This window comes from Typopeltis vanoorti, chromosome 13 (assembly GCF_054136105.1).
Source record: "Typopeltis vanoorti isolate ZY-2024b chromosome 13, IOZ_Tvanoo_1.0, whole genome shotgun sequence".
Taxonomy (NCBI): domain Eukaryota; kingdom Metazoa; phylum Arthropoda; class Arachnida; order Uropygi; family Thelyphonidae; genus Typopeltis; species Typopeltis vanoorti.
The window spans coordinates 54796187-54821065 of record NC_143561.1 but is presented as its reverse complement, the minus strand read 5'-3'; the positions used below and the strand labels follow the sequence as shown (position 1 = coordinate 54821065).

The 24879-nt window shown below is 37.2% G+C and overlaps 1 protein-coding gene across 2 annotated transcripts in view; it reads right to left on the bottom strand.

Moving 5' to 3' along the window:
* Positions 1-24879, bottom strand: part of LOC150100164 (endoplasmic reticulum junction formation protein lunapark-A-like) — a 242674-nt gene that overhangs the window by 162565 nt on the left and 55230 nt on the right. For both annotated transcript variants that reach the window (XM_090402475.1, XM_090402476.1), the window contains one exon: positions 11348-11535. In XM_090402475.1, the coding sequence (XP_090258601.1) occupies positions 11348-11535 (188 nt within the window). The remainder of the gene's footprint in view (positions 1-11347; positions 11536-24879) is intronic.

Sequence of the window (24879 nt, the reverse complement as noted above, 5' to 3'; positions counted from 1 at the left end):
CTTTTTATCATTACAGACATGTCGAGAAAAGGGTGTAAGCAGTTTGAAATGAAAGATAACGAAATTTTGCGGTGTTTAGTAGCAGAACATAGAGATGAAGAAGATACGCTAGAACTCGATGAGGAAGATCAGGATGTGGATGCGGGGGTTTTTATGGTTGAAATTGAAGACCCGGTACAAAACATGTTGGAATTATCAGCAACAGAACCTGAAACAGAAAATAGACTGCATGTAAGTGGCACTACATTCATATGGAAAAAAATACATATGTACCAAATAGTTTTCCTGATGTTGATTATATCTTTGGAGAAGTTCAGATTTGTGGAGACAGAGATGAAGATTCGTTATTGACACCCATTGAAATTTTTTATTTGACTACTAACTTTGAAGATTTAGTTAGAAAAATAAGAGTTGAATGTATATGGTACGGTGAGCAGAATGGAACACAATACACAGTCAATGATGATGAAATGAAAGCCTATCTCGGTATGAATTTGGTGATGGGTTATCATGTTTTGCCATCATCGAGAGATTACTGGTCTATTGATTCTGAAACGTTTCATGCCTTCACATCCCATGGCGAAAGCGAATACACGTAAAAGATGTGTAAACTGTGCTAAAAGTAAAATTGAAAATTGCACTAATAACACTTGCACTACATGTAACGTTCACCTATGCTATACAAACGTCAGAAATTGCTATGCTGAATACCGTAACTAAAAGACCATTTGCTCATTTTTATTTATTTACGATTATAGTGTTTATCTTTTTTATGTCCATTGTTTTTTTTTTAATTTATGTACTGTTATGTTTAGTAAAATGTAGTTGAAGCTAATACATAAATTAGCAATAAATTTACATTTTCATTTACAAAAAATAAACTTACAATAAAGTGACTGCTTCCTTGAAGTCAAGGGCGCTCGTGAGTCAAGCGTGGCACACGTGTCTAAGAAGAGCTCCAGATTTAGAAAAGTATTCTTGGAATAATTAAGTATATATATGAGTGTTTGTTTGAGTAAGAGCTGCTGCAAAAGTTGTGCGCGCTACCATTATTATTAGTGTGGGGGATTTTGTTTTGCTAAACTTAATTATGAATTCGTTGTTATTAAACTTTAGAGTGTTAACCGGCAGATTAAACATGGCGGCGGCTTTGTCATTCCATGAGTGTAACTTAGATTTCAGTCATTTCGTTAAGTGTGAGGTGTGTTATATATATTCTTTCGATTACATAAATGATTTGTGGATGTTTAGGGCAGATGGAAAGAGGGTGTCTGCAAAGTGTGACCTGAACAAGGAATTGACGAATGCAAATATGAAATTGATGACAGAAAGTGTTAGTAGTGAGAATGTCGCGGGGAAAATTAGTGCATGTTCGAAAGAATGTTAAAAAATCAGTAAAAAAGAAAACTAGTGATTTAAAAACCGTAACGGATGTTAATAAGGACGAAAGTGAGGCGAAAGTGGTGGAAGGAAACAAAATTGAGAGAATGAATGAAACTGGAAATGGCGTGATGCAAGAATCGAAAGTGGAAAAAATCGAAAGAATGAATGATAGCGAAAGTCGGATGCATGTTAGAGCGAAAGCACAGAAGGATGAATGAGAGTGAAAGTGAGAAGAGAGTGTCGAGAGTTAGAAAATTAGAAAGAGTGAATGATAGAGAGAATGTGATGCGAGATTCGGAAGTTGAATTGGATTGGATGAGGAAAGAGATGAAATGGATATGGAATGAAATTAAGAAAATTCGGGTAAAAACTATTAAAACTAATCATGATGGCACGAAAGAGTTAATGAAAGATGAGCGAGTGGCATTATATGGTGACTCCATTATTAAAGGTGTGCTAGATGATAGGATGCACAAGATATGTTTTCCAGGAGGCAAAATGAGTAGAGTGATTGAGGCATTGGATATGAGTAGGGAGCGAGCAAAGGAGTTGATGGTTTTAATCGGCACGAATGATTTGACAGAGGACAAAGAGCAAGTCAGAATGGATGTCAGGAGGCCGCTTAGAAGGATAAAAGACAATAGTGTGACAGGAAGGGTAGTCAGCATGTTGCCTAGGTATGTCGTGGCGAGATGAGGCGGAGAGCAAGGATTATGAATGATATGCTAGCTGAAATGTGTGAGGAGATGGGAGAGTATAGTTTGTTAATGTGTGTGGAATGAGTTTGAAGGCAGAAGTGAACTGTATGGGAGCGATGGACTGCATCTGAGTGGTTATGGTGTGAGTCACTTGGAGAGACTGCTGCTGGAAGGTAGAGCAGTGAGTAGAGTAAGAGAGAATGAATCAGATCAAGCAGGAAGTGATATGAAAGAGCAGGAGAGTAAGACAGGAGAGATTGAAGAGGTGGTTATGAATGAGGAAGTGAGTGGTATGAGTATAGAAAATGAGAATGGGTGTGCAAGAGGAGTAGGGAAACGGGGAGGCTCAGGATGGACAGGGTACACAGCATGAGAAAGGTGGATGCTCCGAGAGGAGGTGAGAGCATCTGTAGACAGGAAAGGAATGGGATGACCTGGGATCAAGAGGAAACAGTTGGAATTGAAAAGGGTTTTAAAATGAATAAACAGAAAGGGAAATTGTCCCAGTCGAGAATGGAAAGATCACATCGAGTGAGTGATATCAGTGGATTTCTGTAGATCCAGAAATGAACCGTTGTGTTTGTATACAAATGCTAGAAGTATAAGAAACAAGGCAGATGAAATGGTTGCATTAATTGCGTCTGTTCACCCAAAGATTGTCGGAATAAGTGAGACATGGTTGGAAGAGGACGACATCCTGACAGGAATAGAGATGGAAGGGTATGATGTGTTTTGTGAGGATAGAAGAGGTAAAAAGGGAGGGGGGGGAGTGCTGTTGATGATAGAGAAAGAGTTATGTCCATACAAAGTAGAGATGCAAGAGGGAAATAGTGCCATTGGTTTTGAGGGAGTATGGTGTGAGATCGAGGTGAATGGAATCAAATACTTGGTTGGATGTTGTTATAGACCAGGTAATGTGGACAGTGGCGATAATGAACTGTATAATCAAATTGGTCAAGCAAATAAGAAAAGAGTGATCATAATGGGCGATTTTAATTATGGCAATATAGACTGGAATGATGAGATAGCAACTAGAAGTAAAGAAAATGAGTTTCTTGAGTTTTTGAGAGATAACTACCTCAGACAGTATGTAACAGAGGGCACACGAGGATTGAGGGTCTTGGATTTGGTCATCTCATCAGAGGATGTAATTATAAATGAGGTGTCAAATCATCCACCAATTGGTGAGAGTGACCATGAGGTGATTACCTGGGTGGTTGACAGCAGTGTGAGGACCTCTGTGAGAAAAGGGTATATGTGGAACTACAAGGGAGTGGGGGGTGATTATGAAGAGCTCAGGAGATAGCTTGCGGGTGTAGCATGGAATGAGGAGTTAGCTGGAAAAGCGATCAATGCAGCTTGGGGGATTTTCAAAAACTATCTAGTAGATGCAATGTCTAAGTGTATTTCAAGGGTGAGAAGGTTAAATAAGGTAGGTGCGAGATGAATGAATAAAGAGATTAAGCATGCGATACAGAGAAAGAGGGCATTGTGGAGGCAGCATAAGAGAAGTGGAAATAACCTATTCCATGAGGTCTACAAAGACCAGGCAAGGAGGGTGACTTGGTTGGTGAGGATAGCTAAATAGAGGTATAAACAGCAGTTAGCTAATGAAGCCAAAAAGAATCCTAAGGAGGTCTTTTGACATGCAGCCAGCAAAAGAAAGAATGATTATGGAAGGATGACATTGATAGGAGAAAATGGCATAAAGACAGCTGCTGCAGAATGTGTAGTGGAGATACTTAATGAGCAATTCATAAAGGTCTTTCAATCTTGTGAATGTGACTTCATGGAGGGATTGAGAGCAGTAGATGATGGGGAGGAGAGACTGAACTATAAGTGAGCAACAGGTGTATGGAGAGCTGAGTAAACTAGATGTTAATAAGACTATGCGACTTGATAATATATCGCCATGCATTCTGAAGGAATGTGCCAGGGAGTTGACACTTGTCTTGACATATTTTTTTAATATGAGTCTTGCACTCGGTTAAGTTCCCAAGGAGTGGAAGGAGGGCAAGACTGTGCCGCTTCATAAAGGAGGTGAGCGAACTCAAGCATCAAACTATAGGCCTATCTGTGTGTCAGGAGTTGTGGTTAAGTTGTTGGAGAAGTTTGTGAGAACTAGGATCCAGAGTTGGGTTAACAACAATGGTATTATCTTTGATGGACAGCATGGATTTGCTAACGAGAGGTCATATTTTAGTAATCTATTTATTTATTACGATAAGGTGACTGCTTCTATGGACAGAGGAGAAGGATACACAGTAACATACTTAGATTTTGCAAAGGCTTTTAGATTACCACATGATAAGTTGATAGGCAAACTAGAGCAGATGGGGTTGGATATTAGATTAGTGCATTGGATTGGAGACTGGCTATCTGATAGGTATCAACAAGTTGTGTATGGGGGAGCGATATCCAGGAAAAGGAAAGCCACTACTGGAGTGCCTCAGGGGGTCTGTTTTGGGGCCATTACTGTTTAATTTGTATATTAATGATATAGGTGAAGATTTGGATGGAGATATTCAGTTGTTTGCAGATGATGCAAATTTGGGACTAACCATGAAGAGTAGTGAAGATGTTGTGGCCTTACAAGAAGACTTGAACAAATTGAGTGATTGGGCACGGAAATGTGAGTTCAATGTTGCAAAATGTGAGGTTTTAAAATTTGGAAAACAAAGATGGGAAGCAGAATTTATGCTTGGTGAGGATATGTTGTTGGAGGTGGAAGAAATAAGAGATCTGGGGGTGATAATGGATAAGGATCTGAAATTTAGGGGACACATAGCCAAAATTGTGAAGACAACACAAAGGCTTCTGGGAATGATGTGGAGGACATTGACGTGTAGAAGTAGGGAGATTCTTGTTCCACTGTATAAGGCTTTGATTAGGCCACAATGCTGGAGAGGTTCTACAGAAAATAGTGGGAGAACCAGAGGTCATCCCTGGAAACTGCATAAAGTGAGTAGGGAGTTTTTTTTTGTGCAGAGTTGTGAATGATTGGAATGCCTTGCCTGAGAGTATGGTGTCTTCAAGGAGTTTGAATGTGTTCAAGGCACGGTATGATGAGCTGTGTGTGTGATAAAAGGACCCCCCAGATGAGTCTTTGACTCCATGAGGTCTGGGGGTAATAATAATAAATGTTAGTAATTTTAATTTATCTGCAACCCTTTACGTCCATTGGGGCACATGTGTCCCATAAGTTGTAAAAGAGGTAAACCATGAGTAGACATATCGGTACACAATAAATAACGGAAAAAACTCATGTAGAAAGATTATTTATTAGTATAATTTTCACCTGTGTATCACAGGCATCTTCAGTACATTAAGTACAGTCAATTGAAGAGACTTAATTCTCTTATAGATAATGTATCTACATGGAATGAAGATCAAAAGAAAAAACTTAAAACCTTCTTCGGTCGTCCACCTAGTTTATGGTGGTTTATGGTCTTCCGAAAGTCCATAAACCAGGCATTCCGTTGAGACCAGTCGTAGATTGTATAGGTTGCCCCACTTACAAAATCTCAAAATTTTTATCTAATTTACTCTCCTCTTCAACTAGAAGAACTGATACTTATATAAAAAATACTTTGGATTTCAAACATAAAATTTCAGATCTTCATTTGGACGTTTCTGATATCATGATCAGTTTAGATGTTGTTTCTTTATTTACAAATGTGCCTCTTTTGGAAAGTATTGAATTACTACAACAGGAATTTCCTTCGGACATTGTAAACGTATTTGATTTTGTAATAAATTCTGGTTATTTTTCCTTTAAAAATAAGTTGTAACAACAAATTGAAGGAACAGCAAGGGTAATCCTCTTTCTCCTGCTATCTCCAATTTCTTTATGGAACATTTTGAACAACGTATCTTTGACAATATTTCTCCCAGACCTACGCATTGGTTCCGATATGTCGATGACATTTTTGCTGTATGGAATGGCTCTTCAGATGAACTTCAACAATTTCTCACTAAGTTAAACGCATTTCATCCTAGGATCAAGTTTACCCTAGAAGTAGAATCAAATAAACAGTTAGCCTTTTTAGATCTTCTAATTCTTCACCAATCAGATGGTAACCTACATTTCTCAGTTTATAGAAAGAAGACTCATACAGGCCATTATATCCATGCGGAATCTCATCACCATCCCAGTCAAAAGGCAGGAACTATTAAAACACTGGTTCATCGGGCCCACTCCTTTTGTTCTACAGACGATCTTTTACAGAAAGAACTACAATACATAACTTCTTCCTTTCTATCTAATGGTTATAAGAATTGCTTCATTAAAAGAACTTTGAGTAATTTTAATATGTCTTCCTCTTCAAACACAGAGGAAATAACGTGCATTACTATCCCTTATGTACAAGGCATCAGTGAACGTATAGCAAAAGTTTTAAAACCACTGAATATTTTTGTTGCCTTTCGACCGTTTAGAAAAATCTCCACCTTTCTCACTTCTCCTAAGGACAAACTTTCACATCTTAATCATCCAGGTGTCTACCAGATTCCGTGCTCTTGTGGATTATCTTATTTCGGACAAACGGGAAGATCTGCCTCTATTCGGCTAGAAGAACACCAATCTTATATTGAATATTTTAAACCTGAAAAGTCTGGACTTTCTGAACATGCCATCTTCACTAGACACAGAGTTCATTGGAGAAAGACAAGAGTTCTTCACAAAAGTTAGTTTCTCATGGAACGCCTTTATAAAGAAACACGTGAAACTCTACTTCATTCTCCTAACTTAAAACAGATCCGACGGCTTACATCTATCCCCTTTATGGGAAATGGTACTTTACAAATCAGCTAATCTTTCCTAACTTTTTATTGTATTAATTTTTTTTTTTTTTTTTTTTAGGAAAGTTATTGACCTTTTTAGTTATCTTACACCAGCTACTTAGGTGGTGCTTTTTGGAATTGTCAGTTAGTGTTTAATTTTGAGCTTAATGTACTGAAGATGCCTGTGATACACAGGCGAAAATTATACTAATAAATAATCTTTCTACGTGAGTTTTTTCCGTTATTTATTGTGTACCGATATGTGTCCCATGAAATTCTATAAAACCTACGATTTTTTCCTATATAAAGATGTTTTATGTTAAATAGATACCTAATAAAGTCATTTTAATACCTAAAAACTTGGTATTACTTCATAAGTCCTTCTGGTCCTGAAAGGTATAACTTCTGATAAAAGTTATGGAAGGGAGCCAAAGAAGCAAAATAGTTTTAAATAATAAACCAACTGAGCAATTCAATAAATTTATTTATCTTGACTATAATATAAGCTACACTGAAGAAAGATTATAAATTATTGGCATGATTATTGATATCTTTAACCCAAATTTAGTACAAAGAAATACAAGATTAAGAAGAGTTAACATTTTAGCTAGACCTGTAATATTACCATATATGGAAATGAAACATGAACAAAGAAAAAAACATCAGAAACAGGTTATATTAAACTACATTAAAATAAAAATACAACAATTACAAGAACCAACTTTAGAAACAACAGGTAATTATAGAAACAAATAGATTCAACATGTGAATAGAATGTCACCAAACATATAACCAGAAATAGTATTAAACTATAAACCAAAAGGAAAAAGAAATAAAGACACTAAAAGGAAAAGCATGAGGCAAAGGACAGTAGGTCTAACACCATGAAAGGAAGAAGAAAATTCAGTCACAGATAAGTTAATATGTACCCTGAAGTGTGTACAGGATATCATGATTCTATTACATGAAAAGTTAATATTACCACTGAAATCCTATTGATAATTTTCCTCCAAATTAGTTTGCTATCTGTCAGAACTCCAATAGTCAGATATTATACTTTGGTCTTCTATGATACTTGTAACATCAATCATTTAGATATTGGTCTTCCTCTGAGTCTTTATTCTGCCATCATCCACCTGCTTTGCTAATGTTTCTTCTCCAATTCTGTTTAAGTGATCATACCATCTGAGATAATATATATATATACTAAAACACAAGGTAAAAGTATTATTTATTAAATATACTGCTATATATTTCAGTCTTATTAAAACACTTAAGGAATAGAACAACGTAGTTAAGGATATAAATTAAATTAAACTTTAATAAATATTTTCCGATATTTCGGCAATGTCACGTTGCCATTTTCTAAAGGAACTTACAAAAAAGTTACGTGCACGTAGGCACTACAACACAGAAACTGGGAATGAAGAGATGAAGCTATTGTTCTCCTAACAGTCCTGATGGTGCCCTCTAGCAGGCTAAGTAGGTGTTCTTGGCCGTTGGGCTGAAGGTCTGCAGATGTAGGCCTCCCAAATTTGGGGCAGTCGCATACAACCAAATTTGTTGAGGTTTGGAGAATTTCTTAGGGCTGAGGCTGATTCCATAAAGTCTTTCAAATCTGTATTTGCTATGGTGTATCACTGTAGCTTTCTTCCACCGTATTCTGTGGCGTGTATCCAGAGCATGGTCCGCAAGCCCAGAATGACTGTATTTGTGAAAACGGATGTAGTCCTTGTGTTTAGTAAAGTGGTTGGTCTTTAGTGGAGCGAATCCGCTTCACTAAATCCACTCCACTAAAGACCAACCACTTCCCCTAGACCTACCTGGTGTTTACCAGGTCCCTTGCAGTTGTAAACTGTCTTACTTTGGCCAAACAGGCAGGACAGCGAATATCAGAATTTCAGAACAAGGACTACATCCGTTTTCACAAATACAGTCATTCTGGGCTTGCGGACCATGCTCTGGATACACGCCACAGAATACGGTGGAAGAAAGCTACAGTGATACACCGTAGCAAATACAAATTTGAAAGACTCTTTATGGAATCAGCCTCAGCCCTAAGAAATTCTCCAAACCTCAACAAATTTGGTTGTATGCGACTGCCCCAAATTTGGGAGGCCTACATCAGCAGACCTTCAGCCCAACGACCAAGAACACCTACTTAGCCCGCTAGAGGGCACCATCAGGACTGCTAGGAGAACAATAGCTTCATCTCTTCATTCCCAGTTTCTGTGTTGTAGTGCCTACGTGCACGTAACTTTTTTGTAAGTTCCTTTAGAAGATGGCAACGTGACGTTGCCGAAATATCGGAAAATATTTATTAAAGTTTAATTTAATTTATATCCTTAACTACGTTGTTCTATTCCTTAAGTGTTTTAATAATGCATAACCAACGTATAAGCCTGTCTACGAGAATATTTCAGTCTGAAATTAACAGACTGAAATATATGGCATTGGCTTCAGCTTTTACAATATACAATTCAAACAACTGATTTATTCAAAACAGAATGAGCCAAGTGATGTTAAATCACCAATAGCATTTTGCTTTCACTAAAGAAATTATACATATTATACACAGGCATCACCACGTATTTTCTGCAACTGAAAATCTGAAAGAGGATGTTAGGACAAATGTATTTAGTTACTTACACACTGTGTTTCGTGCTACAATAAAACAATTTTGCTTGCATGTATACAGCATAGTGTCTGTGGGAGAGGAGGGGAGTTGTTTTTCATTATCCAGAGTTGTTTTCATTCCAGTTGTCTAATTACAAGAAATACCACTAAATATAGTACAAAGACTATGTATACTTCTGTACCATATTTAGTGATACAATAAAACTACTTGGTTTTCTTGCATATGCAGTACAGTATCTGTTGCAGATAGGACATATATTGTCACTATATAGGAACAATTTCATTCTGGTCTTTGGAAAGAATAAACACTGAGTAAAGATTCATCTATACTTGAAAAAAAAAATGAGTCCAATGTATGAAAAGAAGAGGATTGCATCTATTAATCAGCAACAAAATACTAACATATGCTTATCTATTACTGATAAGACAGACAAGTTGTTGGAAAAAAAAAAAAAAAGATTTTTGCAAAAAAAAAGTGGAAAAGAGATTTGCAAAAAAAGATTTTTGCAAATCTCTTTTCCACTTCTCATAAGTTTGTTTATTTATGTTCATCATAAATGAAAACAAGCATGTCAAGATTTGATACGACGACATGTAATTTGCTCTGCCCCAGCAACTTACTGTAACACAAATATAATAATAATTGTAAATTAATAATTCATTTGTCAATAATGAGATTATTTCTATTCACACTTGTTCTTTCTTATCCTTATATTTGCCATTCTAACATGGCTCATTAACGTTGGGTCACACATATATACACCTTTCAGCAATTCAAATATACCAACCAATTAAACACATTTCTCCCCTCTCACCCCCTCAAAAAAAGATTTTGTTACAATCAATGTCACAACATGTGGCATGTTTACCAATATGCAAACAGGAAACTGTGGCAGGGTGAGATGTGTCTTCTCATCCCCACAGTCAAAGTGGTGGTTTGCTGCTCGCCCTGAAATGAACATGTTAAATATGTGTAAATTAAACTAAATGAACCATAAAAAAGACTGTTTTAGTTTCAGAAGTTCTACTTTGTTGTGTCTACATACAGAAGATAGCATTATTTTTAAAGTGAAAAGCACGTGAACATCTCCTCTGCAAAAATTATATATACAAATAAGACTATTACACTGTTTTTATATAATGTTCGTCAAGTAGCTTTATTTTATTGTCCTACATGTTTCGTCAATTTTTTTCTATCGGCATCTTCAGGGAATACAAACTAGTAAGCTATATGAAGGTAACAGACTAGGTTATAACTGATGATTCTAATTCATACAAAAAAATTAGTATTGAACGAGGCAATGCGCGAACGTGATTTATTCGTTATGGCTCATGATGTAATTGTTATGAAAGTTCATTTCTTTGATGTTTAATGATCTGATTAAAGCTTTCCAAATTTCTGGTAAGGTTACACCTTGATTCTTGTTTAAGTTTTCAGTTTTACGGGCAACTGTAGCTGCTTCCTTGAAGGTTCTTGAATGGTAGTTATCTTCTATATAGGGCATAAGGCTCTTATCAAGCTCAATGTGATGGTTAGTAGAGGCAAAGTGGCAAGAAAGGCTTGAAATGTCTTGTCTGTTGTTTCTGACATATCCTATGTGTTCTTTCTTTCTTTCTCATTTCATTATATAAAAAAAGTGTAATAGTCTTATAAATAATAGTCAAGAAAAAATTCAACACATATATGCAAATATTTAATCGATACTGATAATTTCTTACAATTATGTTTTTATAACAAACTAAAAATTAAGATTAAATAACAAATAAAATAAATAAAATAATGCAAATGAATAAGATAAATAAGTAGAGAATTAGAAATATCATAAAAAAGAAAAATTCGTACTTACAGAAATGGGAAAATCAACAAAGGAGATGAGTATACTACACGGTCCTTTAAATTGGTGGGAAAATAGTAGAAAAAAAATACAAGGGCACCCAATATATACAAAATGATAGAATAAAAAATGAGCACTCCTATAAGATGCTTTCTTTGTTGTTCTGTGCTTCTTTTATATTCTTCTAAGGCTTTAATGTCCTATAAAAGCAATTATGCTAATTAAAATATCATTGCCATCCAACTATATGATGAACTAAATTTAGCCATCATTCTGTTAGCTAAGCAACATATTCTGATATACATATACCTGAATTTGCTTATTGCTTAAGCTTTTTATTTTCTAAGTAAAAGATGTATTCACTGATTAAATCTTTTCTAGTTTTATGGCAGTAGTTCATTTTGGATTTTCATTACATTCTATATTTAAATAAAAAAAATTATAACCCTCTGAAAAATTAATTTTTCAGTGGGTTAACCACATGTATATTATGTTTAATGAAACAAACAAATTAAGTGTAATAAAAACACAGGCTACCGCTATACTATATGTGTAAATTAAATTTATAGCTTCAACAAGCAATAATCAGCTAGACTAGTTGGCAGAGGATGGAACATCTGATCTCCAAAGAACAGGCTGTGGATTCTAATTCCACCTGTGGATATCGATGTGTGTGAATATCTTTAAGGAGCAGATGAATTTCATCGCCTGGTGTGAGACCACTACTGCTTACTGGAAGTCTGTCTTGAAAAGTCTCATGCCTGGTCTAATAGAGCAGGGCTTTCAGATTATCTGGCCTTTAGTGGCTGCCATAATGGATTATAGGTTTACAACTTTTCATAAGTGCAATTCAACTGCAAATAAAAAATCATTGCAAACTGAAAGCTGCAATAATAATCTTCACCATCCTGTTAAAAATCCTTGATATTGTTCTAATACTCTCTCCTGATACACTGCAGATATTAGCCATTCTCTTGGTCCTTTCGGATGTAAAGACCTGGGTTTTCAAATCCCATCTAGTATATGAATAATCTCCATAACAGCTTTTCAAATGAAAGTGAGTTAACCAGTCTCATAGAGAGGTGGTAGTGTTTTCCCCTTCCAAGAAACTTGAATTTCATCCTGCAAAACAGGGAATCTGGTTCAGAAGACATGCAGTTAATTTATCTACCTCATATCCTTAATGACCTCAGCCATAATTTGTAATAATCTTCCATTTAATTCTGTATGAAAGGCGGCCATCAACATGTGGTCTGTCAGTTCTGACTTGCAATAATAATGGTAGTGCATGTATGTTCTTAAAGGTAGATGTTAACATATATTCCTGTCTCTTCATAGTAGGACAAGTTGCAGAAATGGGGCTTTATATAATCCTTTATATAAACCCCATGTGCCAAAGAATCGAGTTTTCTTAAAGAGAATATAGGGGTTTGCTAGTTTAATAGATGATTATTAACTATCTTTCCAAATGTACCTAGATACAAAGGATGGGTGTATATACTTTTGGTGTTGAAAAAGTATGTTGTTGAAAATAGAATGTAGTATTTTATCTACTTTACAGGGATAGAATAGTAGCCAAAGATGCTCTGTGACCAGAGTGCTATGGATATGAAAAAGTCTGGGTATTGCATGTGTTTTAAGGTGCAGTAGAAATCTTGTGTAGAGGCTTAAGTGCTGTGAGAACATTATGTTGGAGGTTTAATGGATTTTTTACAACACTCAAAAAGAATTAAAATAGAATTTAATACTTCCTATATTTCGTCCTAGTCACTAGGACATCTACGGGGATTACAAAAACAATTACTGTAACATGCACACAAAAACTTACAATACTAAGCCCAACCACGTGGGTGACACTAAAGTCCTATCTAGGTGGAGCACCCTCTAAGGGCAGTAGTAGGTGGCCTGGAATGTAAGGTGGGACCTCTGGTGATGAGTGTTTCCCAAATCTTCGGAAGCTTAATGCAACCGTATTTGTTAAGATTTGGTTGGTTTCTGAGAGCTGCTGCTGCTTCTAAGAAAAGTCTCTCTTTCTTGAATTTGCTGTGGTGGAGCATGGTGGTTTTCTTCCATGATACTCTGTGGGTGGTGACCAAAACATGGTCAGCCAAGCCTGAATGGCCATAGTTGTGTGTTCCTCCAGGCGGATTGATGCTGATCTGCCTGTCTGTCCAAAGTACGCAAGCTTACAGGAACAGGGTACTTTGTAAACTCCAGGCAGAGAGAGAGGAGGGAGCTGATCTTTCGTAGAACGGATAAGGGTAGCAAGTTTGCAGTAGGGCTTATATGCTGTGTGTAGGTTATACTTTTTTTTTTTTTTTTTTTTTTTTGTTTAACGATGTACGACTTGTGTTCCTCCAGGCGGATGGATGCTGATCTGCCTGTCTGTCCAAAGTACGCAAGCTTACAGGAACAGGGTACTTTGTAAACTCCAGGCAGAGAGAGAGGAGGGAGCTGATCTTTCGTAGAACGGATAAGGGTAGCAAGTTTGCAGTAGGGCTTATATTCTGTGTGTAGGTTATACTTTTTTTTTTTTTTTTAGTATCTTGGCTATTTTTTCCGAAGTGCCTCAGATGTAGGGTATGGTGATGGCATTTTTAAAATCTTGTTGACGAGAGGGACGAGGAATGGGGGAGGAATTGATTATTTTTTTGATACTGTGTTCGCTGTAGCCATTGGAGAGGAAAGTTCTGTGTATGTGGTTGAGCTCAGTAGTGAGGGCGGTTCCACTGGAACAAAGATTGTGGGCTCTCTTGGTAAGGGTTTTAATGATGCCATATTGTTGTTAGGAGTGGTGGTGGGAGAGTTTGTGAATGTATCTGCCTGTGTGTGGGTTTTCTGTATACAGTGAAGGCAAGTGTATCATTAGGCAGGCGCGCGACTAAGGTGTCTAGGAAGGGTAAACAATTGTTCTTTTCCTTTTCCATAGTAAACTGGATTCTTGGATGTAGGCTATTGAGATGACCGAGGAAGGAGTCTAACATGTCTGGGCCATGAGGCCAAATAGAGAACACATCATCTACATATGTTAGCCAGATAGAAGGTTTGAGTGGGGCTGAGTCTATGGCTCGTTTTTCGAAATCTTCCATACAGAAATTGGCAGGGGGGGTGAGAGGGGGGAACCCATGGTGGTTCCCTCTATCTGCTTGTAGATTTTGTTATTCCAAGAGAAATACCCAGAGTTGATGGGAAAGGAAAAGAGATCTAAGATGTCAGTGGGGAAAACGTTTTCTAAGAGAGATAAAGTGTCAGTTAAGGGAATATTGGTAAACAAAGAGGAGATATCAAAGCTTACTAATATGTCTGTATTATTCAAGGTTAAATTTTCTGTGAGGGCTTTAAAGTGGGTCAAGTTTTTTATATAGGAAGCTGAATTTCCGGTGAGGGGGGACAAAGAGTTGGCCAGCTGTTTAAACAGTCTGTAACAAGGTGCATTGGTGGCATCTGCTATAGGTCTGAGTGGGGAATTGGGTTTGTGGATTTTTGGTAAACCGTATATTCGGGAGGGACGGGAGCGGAAGGGTTTAATATTTTTCGTGACATCAGGAGGTTACTTTTTTAAGTAAGATTTTTAATTTCTTAACTTGTGTTTTTGTGGGGTCGTGTTCTAGCGGGATGTAGGTAGCGCGATCGCGGAGGATTATGTTCATTTTACGATTGTATTCGCTGGTATTAAGGACAACTGTGGCATTACCCTTATCCGCTCTGGTGATGACGATACTTTTTTCTTTGCGTAGTTTCTGGAGAGCCATGCGTTGGGCATAAGATAAGTTACTTTTTGGAGCGAAGAGTGAGCTAGGATGTTGGCTACGTCGAGTCTGATGTTGTTGGCTACCTCCGACGGTAAGCGACCGATCCCCCGTTCGACGTTAACAATTACATCGAGCACCGGCACTTCTTTCGGGGCGACGGCAAAATTACGGCCGAGTCAAAGGGCGCTGACGGCATCCTCGTTGAGCCTTTTGGAAGAGAGGTTTATTACTGTCTGGAGCGGTTGAATTTGTGGTTTGTCTTTAACCAGATTGCTGTATTTCTTGACGTGTTTGTTTTTTATTTTTTGAAATTCTCTCTGTGCGGAAGTTTCCGAAATGTCAGAGAGAATCGACCAAAGTTCAGGGTCAAGACCGGCGGAGAGCTCTGAATGTAAAGAGCCAATGGCGGCGTTCGTCACTGCGAGGGCGGCACGAGTAGAGGCGATTTGTTCGCGTAGTAATGCTAGGCTGGCACGTTTATATATACGGAGTGCTTTTTTGGAATGGAAATTGGTCTTCATTTTAACACATTTCGGTATCACTCTTGTATCCCGACATCTTTTTAAAAAGGCCAGCCTATTTAGTTGTCTAGATAGTCGCAGTTTTGACTTACCGTATTGCTTGGATTTACGTGCTAAATCTTCTCCGTGGATGATTAGAATTCTTGTGTAGAGGCTTAAGTGCTGTGAGGACATTATGTTGGAGGTTTAATGGATTTTTTACAACACTCAAAAAGAATTAAAATAGAATTAATACTTCCTATATTTAGTATTGTAGTTTTTGTGTGCATGTTACAGTAATTGTTTTTGTAATCCCCGTAGATGTCCTAGTGACTAGAACGAAATATAGGAAGTATTAAATTCTATTTTAATTCTTTTTGAGTGTTGTAAAAAATCCATTAAACCTCCAACATAATGTCCTCACAGCACTTAAGCCTCTACACAAGAATTCTAATCATCCATGGAGAAGATTTAGCACGTAAATCCAAGCAATACGGTAAGTCAAAACTACGACTATCTAGACAACTAAATAGGCTGGCCTTTTTAAAAAGATGTCGGGATACAAGAGTGATACCGAAATGTGTTAAAATGAAGACCAATTTCCATTCCAAAAAAGCACTCCGTATATATAATCGTACCAGCCTAGCATTACTACGCGAACAAATCGCCTCTACTCGTGCCGCCCTCGCAGTGACGAACGCCGCCATTGGCTCTTTACATTCAGAGCTCTCCACCGTTCTTAACCCTGAACTTGGGTCGATTCTCTCTGACATTTCGGAAACTTCCGCACAGAGAGAATTTCAAAAAATAAAAAACAAACACGTCAAGAAATACAGCAATCTGGTTAAAGACAAACCACAAATTCAACCGCTCCAGACAGTAATAAACCTCTCTTCCAAAAGGTTCAACGAGGATGCCGTCAGCGCCCTTTGACTCGGCCGTAATTTTGCCGTCGCCCCGAAAGAAGTGCCGGTGCTCGATGTAATGGTTAATGTCGAACGGGGGATCGGTCGCTTACCGTCGGAGGTAGCCAACAACATCAGACTCGACGTAGCCAACATCCTAGCTCACTCTTCGCCTCCAAAAATTAACTTATCTTATGCCCAACGCATGGCTCTCCAGAAACCACGCAAAGAAAAAAGTATCGTCATCACCAGAGTGGATAAGGGTAATGCCACAGTTGGCCTTAATACCAGCGAATACAATCGTAAAATGAACATAATCCTCCGCGATCGCGCTACCTACATCCCGCTAGAACACGACCCCACAAAAACACAAGTTAAGAAATTAAAAATCTTACTTAAAAAAGTAACCTCCTGATGTCACGAAAAATATTAAACCCTTCCGCTCCCGTCCCTCCCGAATATACGGTTTACCAAAAATCCACAAACCCAATTCCCCACTCAGACCTATAGCAGATGCCACCAATGCACCTTGTTACAGACTGTTAAAACAGCCTGCCAACTCTCTGTCCCCCCTCACCGGAAATTCAGCTTCCTATATAAAAAACTTGACCCACTTTAAAGCCCTCACAGAAAATTTAACCTTGAATAATACAGACATATTAGTAAGCTTTGATATCTCCTCTTTGTTTACCAATATTCCCTTAACTGACACTTTATCTCTCTTAGAAAACGTTTTCCCCTCTGACATCTTAGATCTCTATTCCTTTGCCATCAACTCTGGGTATTTCTCTTGGAATAACAAAATCTACAAGCAGATAGAGGGAACCGCCATGGGTTCCTCCTTCTCACCCCCCTTGCCAATTTCTATATGGAAGATTTCGAAAAACGAGCCATAGACTCAGCCCCACTCAAACCTTCTATCTGGCTAACATATGTAGATGATGTGTTCTCTATTTGGCCTCATGGCCCAGACACGTTAGACTCCTTCCTCGGTCATCTCAATAGCCTACATCCAAGAATCCAGTTTACTATGGAAAAGGAAAAGAACAATTGTTTACCCTTCCTAGACACCTTAGCCGTGCACCTGCCTAATGATACACTTGCCTTCACTGTATACAGAAAACCCACACACAGGCAGATACATTCACAAACTCTCCCACCACCACCCCTCACAACAATATGGCACCATTAAAACCCTTACCAAGAGAGCCCACAATCTTTGTTCCAGTGGAACCGCCCTCACTACTGAGCTCAACCACATTCACAGAACTTTCCTCTCCAATGGCTACAGCGAACACAGTATCAAAAAAATAATCAATTCCTCCCCCATTCCTCGTCCCTCTCGTCAACAAGATTTTAAAAATGCCATCACCATACCCTACATCTGAGGCACTTCGGAAAAAATAGCCAAGATACTAAAAAAAAAAAAAAAAAGTATAACCTACACACAGAATATAAGCCCTACTGCAAACTTGCTACCCTTATCCGTTCTACGAAAGATCAGCTCCCTCCTCTCTCTCTGCCTGGAGTTTACAAAGTACCCTGTTCCTGTAAGCTTGCGTACTTTGGACAGACAGGCAGATCAGCATCCATCCGCCTGGAGGAACACAAGTCGTACATCGTTAAACACAACTATGGCCATTCAGGCTTGGCTGACCATGTTTTGGACACCACCCACAGAGTATCATGGAAGAAAACCACCATGCTCCACCACAGCAAATTCAAGAAAGAGAGACTTTTCTTAGAAACAGCAGCAGCTCTCAGAAACCAACCAAATCTTAACAAATACGGTTGCATTAAGCTTCCGAAGATTTGAGAAACACTCATCACCAGAGGTCCCACCTTGCATTCCAGGCCACCTACTACTGACCTTAGAGGGCGCTCCACCTAGATAGGACTTTAGTGTCACCCACGTGGTTGGGCTTAGTATTGTAAGTTTTTGTGTGCATGTTACAGTAATTGTTTTTGTAATCCCCGTAGATGTCCTAGTGACTAGGACGAAATATAGGAAGTATTAAATTCTATTTTAATTCTTTTTGATTGCTGTAAAAAATCCATTAAACCTCCAACATAAAGTGCAGTAGAAATGAAGATAGACTCCATCAATGTAAGAAGTATGAATGGAAAAGAAGCCAAACTGGCAGAACTAGAGAAATATCAACATCACAGACAAATAAGGGGGGGAGGAATCAAGATTCTACTAAACAATAAATATAAGACATTAATTGTGCAATAATGATTAAGGAAAGATAGGAGTAACTATAGCATTCAATACTAAATATGAAGATAAACTTCTTGACTAATAGACAATTTCACAGTATGATATAGGCATATTTCAAAATGGGGAAATCAGACAAAATTTATTTATTTATGCCTATTGTTCTACCAAAAGCTTTACTAAAGAAGAAGAGGTTTTTTTTTTGTGTGTGTGTGTTATTAGAGAGGGCAACAAACAAAGGAAAAGCAGGTCCAGGCTGGAGACAAGCAGCAAAGTAGAAAATGAATCTCAGACATATAGAAAAGTTTTGAAAAATCAGGAAAAATGGGCAAAGCTAACAATAATAGTTAAGTACCTGCTGAATTTCTGTTCGGGATGACATGGACCAGTCATTACTGACATAATGGTCCAACAAAAAGATGTGCACATATTAAATCAAAATTCATTTGGGGAGAAGACACAAGAAATAGACTGCTAATAAACTTTTTTTGGTTTAATGCTAAGATAATACATAGACATGATAAACTATTACACAAGTAAATTACATAAAATTAAGATAAAATATTTAATATAAAAACACATTTTGTAATGAGTATCTCGTCACATCAGAGTGAATGTATAAATCAGAATGAACTTTACATGAAGCGAGAATACAGAGTGCATTCTTTCTACCATTCTCTCACCAGTAATATATTATTAGGAAAATGTCAAACAAGACAAACATAGCCAATAGGCAAATTAAACTTAGCCAACAAATTATATTCATTTAATCCTTTATCCGAGTATAAGCAAACAAAGTTTTTGCATGAAGTATCTTCATGACTGAGCTACTTGTCCATAGAGGCTAATGACTTCAATTTACATCTCATCAATTCCCTTAGTATTCCATAATACAAAGCATCCTCCTTTCGAACATGTATAACGTTACATACTGTGGGAAGGTAAGTGAAGCCATTAGCTTTATAAGCTTTCCATAATGCATAGGATTATAATTTCTTGGAAAAAATGCAATTATACTCTTGAATTCTGTTCAAAGCAGAGCAGCCAGTTTGTCCCAAGCAGCAAAGATGACAGATAAGGTATTTGATAGACACCTGGTAAGAAGAGAGGTGGCAAACGTATGCTTTGTAGATGCTAAGAAAGAAGATGTTCCCAAATTAGCTTGAAGGAAGTGTAGAGACTGAATGTGTGAAGAATCTGTTCTATTTGTTCAGAGGTTCCTTTAAGGTAGCATAATGAAATCCTTTTCACATCACATTGTAGTCTATCTAACAGATAAGCTTAGGTGTTGATGGTTATTCATGACTTATTTTTCACGGTATTCATGTAAAAATTTGCTAACGGGGAGAGAGATAAATAGTCCCACATATAAACTGGCCTGGCATTTAGCCAAGTCGCTTACCCCCCCCCCCCTTTACTGGAAACTCCTCTACTTTTGTAAAAAATTCAATCCATTTCAAAACACTGGTTAAAAATCTAATCCTAAAAGATTCAGACATAATGGTTAGTTTCGATGTCACCTCCTTATTTACTAATGTACCACTTATAGACATTCTTGATTTAATCAAGTCTAAATTTCCCCCAGATATTTTTGAATTATTTCAATTTACCATGAATGCAGGTTACTTTACATGGGGGGAAGGAATTCTACAAACAGATTAATGGTACTGGTATGGGTTCCCCCCCCTCTCTCCCCCGTTAGCAAATTTTTACACGGAACACTTTAAAAACAAAGTACTTACCACAGCTACATACAAGCCACAAGTGTGGTTACGCTATGTAGATGTTGTGTTTGCCATCTGGCTCCATGGACAAGACACTTTGGATGCTTTTGTTACCTACCTAAACAGCCAACACCCCAAAATTCACTTCACAGTAGAAAAAGAATCAAATAACTGTTTACCATTTCTTGACACATTAGTCACCAGCCTTTCAGATGGATCACTATCTTTTTCTATTTACAGAAAGCCTACACACACAGGAAGATACCTACATAAACAATCACATCATCATCCAGTCCAACAGTACGGCATTTTAAAAACACTTACACACAGAGTCAGAGCCATTTGTTCTAACGATACAGCTCTGACCACTGAACTCCAATACCTGCACCATACGTTCTTAGCCAACGGCTACAATCCCTACAAAATAGATAAAATACTACATAGGCCCATTACTCTGCTCTCCCCTAATACACAAGAATACAACATGACCATTTCTATTCCCTATATCAGAGATACATTGGAAAAGATAGCCAAAGTATTGTTCAAACATGGCCTTCGCACCACTTTCAAACCTCATGTCAAGCTGGCAACTCTGATCCGCTCGCCTAAGGATAAACTTCACCCTTTAGCACACCCAAGAGTATATGAAGTTCTGTGTAACTGTGACTTGGCCTATTATGGGCAAATAGGAAGATCAGTGAACATCCGCCTGGAAAAACATGAAAGATACATTTGCTACTATTACTATGGCAAGTCGGAACTGGCAGACCACACTTTGGACACTCCTTCACACAGGATTAGATAGAGGAAAACGAATGTGCTATTTAGGAGTCGTTATAGATCTGAAAGATTATTTTTTGAGTCAGCAATGGCTTTGAAGAATTCTCCCAATCTTAACAAATATGGTTGCATTAATTTGCCAAAAATTTGGGAGACGGTTATCCTAAGAAAAACCCCTAGATAACTGCTGTTTTTTTTTTTTTTTTTTTTTTTTCATTAGAGGGCACCAAAATAGGACTTTAGATCTTTTCTTTTGCAATTATATTGTTTCACTCACTCACTGTCGCATTTACAAGTGTGTTGTGCTCTGATGATGCCGAGTTGAAAATCAGCAAAATATAAGCGTTAATAAAACATCTTTGTGATAAAAGTGTTTGTGGTGTTGCTAATACCGTGAAAAATAAGTCATGGACATTGTAGTCTAGTCGACAAATAATTATCAACAGTTTTTTGAATGGTAGTCTCGTATCCATTAGACATTAGATTGCTTTTAATTTTATTTAATTCATTTAACAAAAGGGAATCAGAAGAGCAAATCATATGAGTTCAATGGAAAAGGCTTTTGATAATATCTATTTTCTATAATGAATAATCATGTGCAAATGAGTGAATGTACCTAACAGTAAAGGTTACTTTTCAATAAACTGAAAAATTAAACGATCTATAAGATTTTGTGTTAAGGTATCCAAAAAGAGCAGATGATTGTTGGATTCATGTTCAATAGTGAACTTGATATGGGAGTACAAAGTATTTTTTTTCAGGAACTTAAGTCACTGTGACTTCAAGTGGGAGCAGACTGCAAAGACATCAACAAAATGCAGCCAGATATGACACTGCGGGAAAATAATGTGAGAGAGTTAATTTTCGAAATGCTTGATAAAATAATTGGCTAAAGCTGGTGAGATAGGGCTTCCCATTGCTGCTGCGATTTGTTTGAACAACTTCTTCTGCCATTTAAAATATGCATTGATGGTGAATTTAACTTAATTATGCAAACAATGGCCTCTGGAAAATCAGAGTGCAAAAGTCTCTTAAATCTAATCTTAAATCTTAAATATAATTTAAGTCTCTTAAATAGGGAGACTACAAATGACACCATTATTTCATTATTAGACAGACAAAGATCTTTAATTTTGTCTTTAAAGTCAAGGCTGTTTTCAATATACAAACTAGTGTGGCCAGAGAGAGAGATTTCAAAGATGACAAAAAGTGGTAAGTGGGAAAGCCAATACAGTTCACTATTGGCTGTAGTAGATAGCCATCTTCGTGGACTTTAGGGAACCTACAGAGACGAGGTAGATGGGCATGATGAATTCGTAACTTCTTAACAGTAGCAGCATCCCAAGATTGTACACTGTCCAATAATTTATTAATTTGACTCTTTGTTGGGTCACTGCTAATCGCACTGTGGATTGGCCTCTCTCTCTCTCTCTCTCTTAATAAGATATTAATTTTACAATTATACTCTGTGGTATAGTACGCCTACACTTTGTAGATCTCCGCTTGGCTTTCTGCCAAAAATAGTCGACTCATGCTGAAGGGGAGAAAGAAATGAAGGATGTACGCATTGGTTGCCAACATGCGAAATCACATGCTTTCTTGTCTGTCTCTGTACTAGTTTAAAAACTACAATGTCGTAAAAGAAAAGCTAAATTTTCCGACCTGTAATAATAATAAACAATACGCTGGGACTTTACATCCACACTGGAAGACCTTGATTTTGCCGATGACATAGTGCTCTTGTCCTCCACGTTAAATGACTTACAGCTAAAAACTGATGTCTTTGCTCGCTGCGCAGAAACTGTGGGTCTACGTATAAACGAGAAGAAAACCAAGGTCATGTGAATAAATGAAAAATCAAATAAAGAAATTAAGTTAAAAAATGAAACAATTGAAAATGTTGATACTTTTACATACCTTGGATCAGTAATAAATAAACAAGGCGGCACTGACGAAGACGTTTTACAAAGAATTGCTAAAGCACAAAATTGTTTCAGGTCACTAAACAAATTATGGACAGCATTAAATATTATAGTTAAAGTGAAAATTAATGTCTATAAATCTATTGTGCGAGCAATACTGCTATATGGCTCTGAAACTTGGAAACTTGCTAAAGCACAAAGTAATAAATTGGACATTTTCCAAAACAAGTGTTTAAGAAGAATTTTAAAAATCTTCTGGCCAAATACAATTACTAACGAAGAACTTTTAAAGAAAACCTTCTCCAAGTCAATAGATGAGGGGATTCGCCCTAAGAAGATGGAAATGGACTGAACATGTTCTTCGCATGGGGATAAACAGAATTCCCCAAGTAGCACTGAGTTGGGCTCCAGAAGGAAGACGCACTAGAAGTTGTCCAAAATTAACTTGGAGAAGAATGGTGGAATCCGAAATGAAGGAGGCAAGATGGACGAGTTGGGCAGAAGCAAGAGCAGCTGCGAGGGACAGGGAAAGATGGAAAACCAGCATTGCAGCCTTATGTGCCAGTAGGTATGGAAAGACTTGATGATGATGATGAATAATAAACAAACTCATCCCAGAAGGTGGATTGATTACCCTATTATCGGAATGGATTCTCTTTTTTGTGACATGCGCAGAAGTGTCGAAGGGTCTCAAATCTGTAGGCGTACTATATTCATGACAACAGTGGCATTACCTTTGTCAGCCTCTTTGATGACAACATTAAATGCTCCAGCATAAGGAGCAAAGAGCTTGCACTTCTGAGAAGGGTATATTCAAAGGAGGTGGTTTTGCTTTGTGTAAAATTTGAGCAATTTCAGAACATCAGTTTCATATGTAATTCTGATGCATTTTTCCACACTACTATCATTTTAAGTATGATGGCATATGTTGACACAAGGCAAAATCAGGACCTTTAGACAGAACATTCAATTCATCATTTATGAGTGGTGTGCTTGTTAAATTTAAAACCTAGTTGTCACAGATAGACTCGGTTATCAAACAAATATTGTGGCAGTTTTTCCTTCCAATATTTTAAACATATGGCTCAATCTACATTCATGATTCAAATGTGCTTATCTGGACAAGGATAGAAAAATGAGAAATTCAAAATGGTCTTGACCAAGAATATCTTTTAAAGCATTTTCAAGCTTGAGAATGCTGAGCATTATTTGAGTAGGACGATTAACAAATCAAATATGTGAAACTTATTTGATTTATTAATAAGACCTTACTAGTGTTTCTGATGAATAATCTTTGATGCAGAATAAAATGTAATGGTCTCCTTAATTTTAACAAAATTAGGAATAATATTAGCAGCGCGACAACATCTCAAGAACAAGTCTATTTTATATATTAGACTTCTTCAAATGCAGCTTACTGTATCTTCTAACGGATTTCTAATATTCCTCACCATAGAGGTTCGTAATGAATTGTTTTAAAAACTCAGATTATTTCATCCAGTGTAACATAGACATCAAGACAGACTGTTAACTACATTTAAAACATGAAAATCATAAGAATAAGTTATGTCTTAGTCATAGGTGAGATAATAGGATTAAGCTATTAGAGTTTCAAGGAGCCATTGTAAAAGCTTGCATAGATGAATTTAAAAAAATCTCCAGGTTTTGGGAAGTGATTACTATTAACTGTTCTTTTTTTTTTAATTCATGCATGCAAACTTTTAAAATTGTTCCTTTGAACCT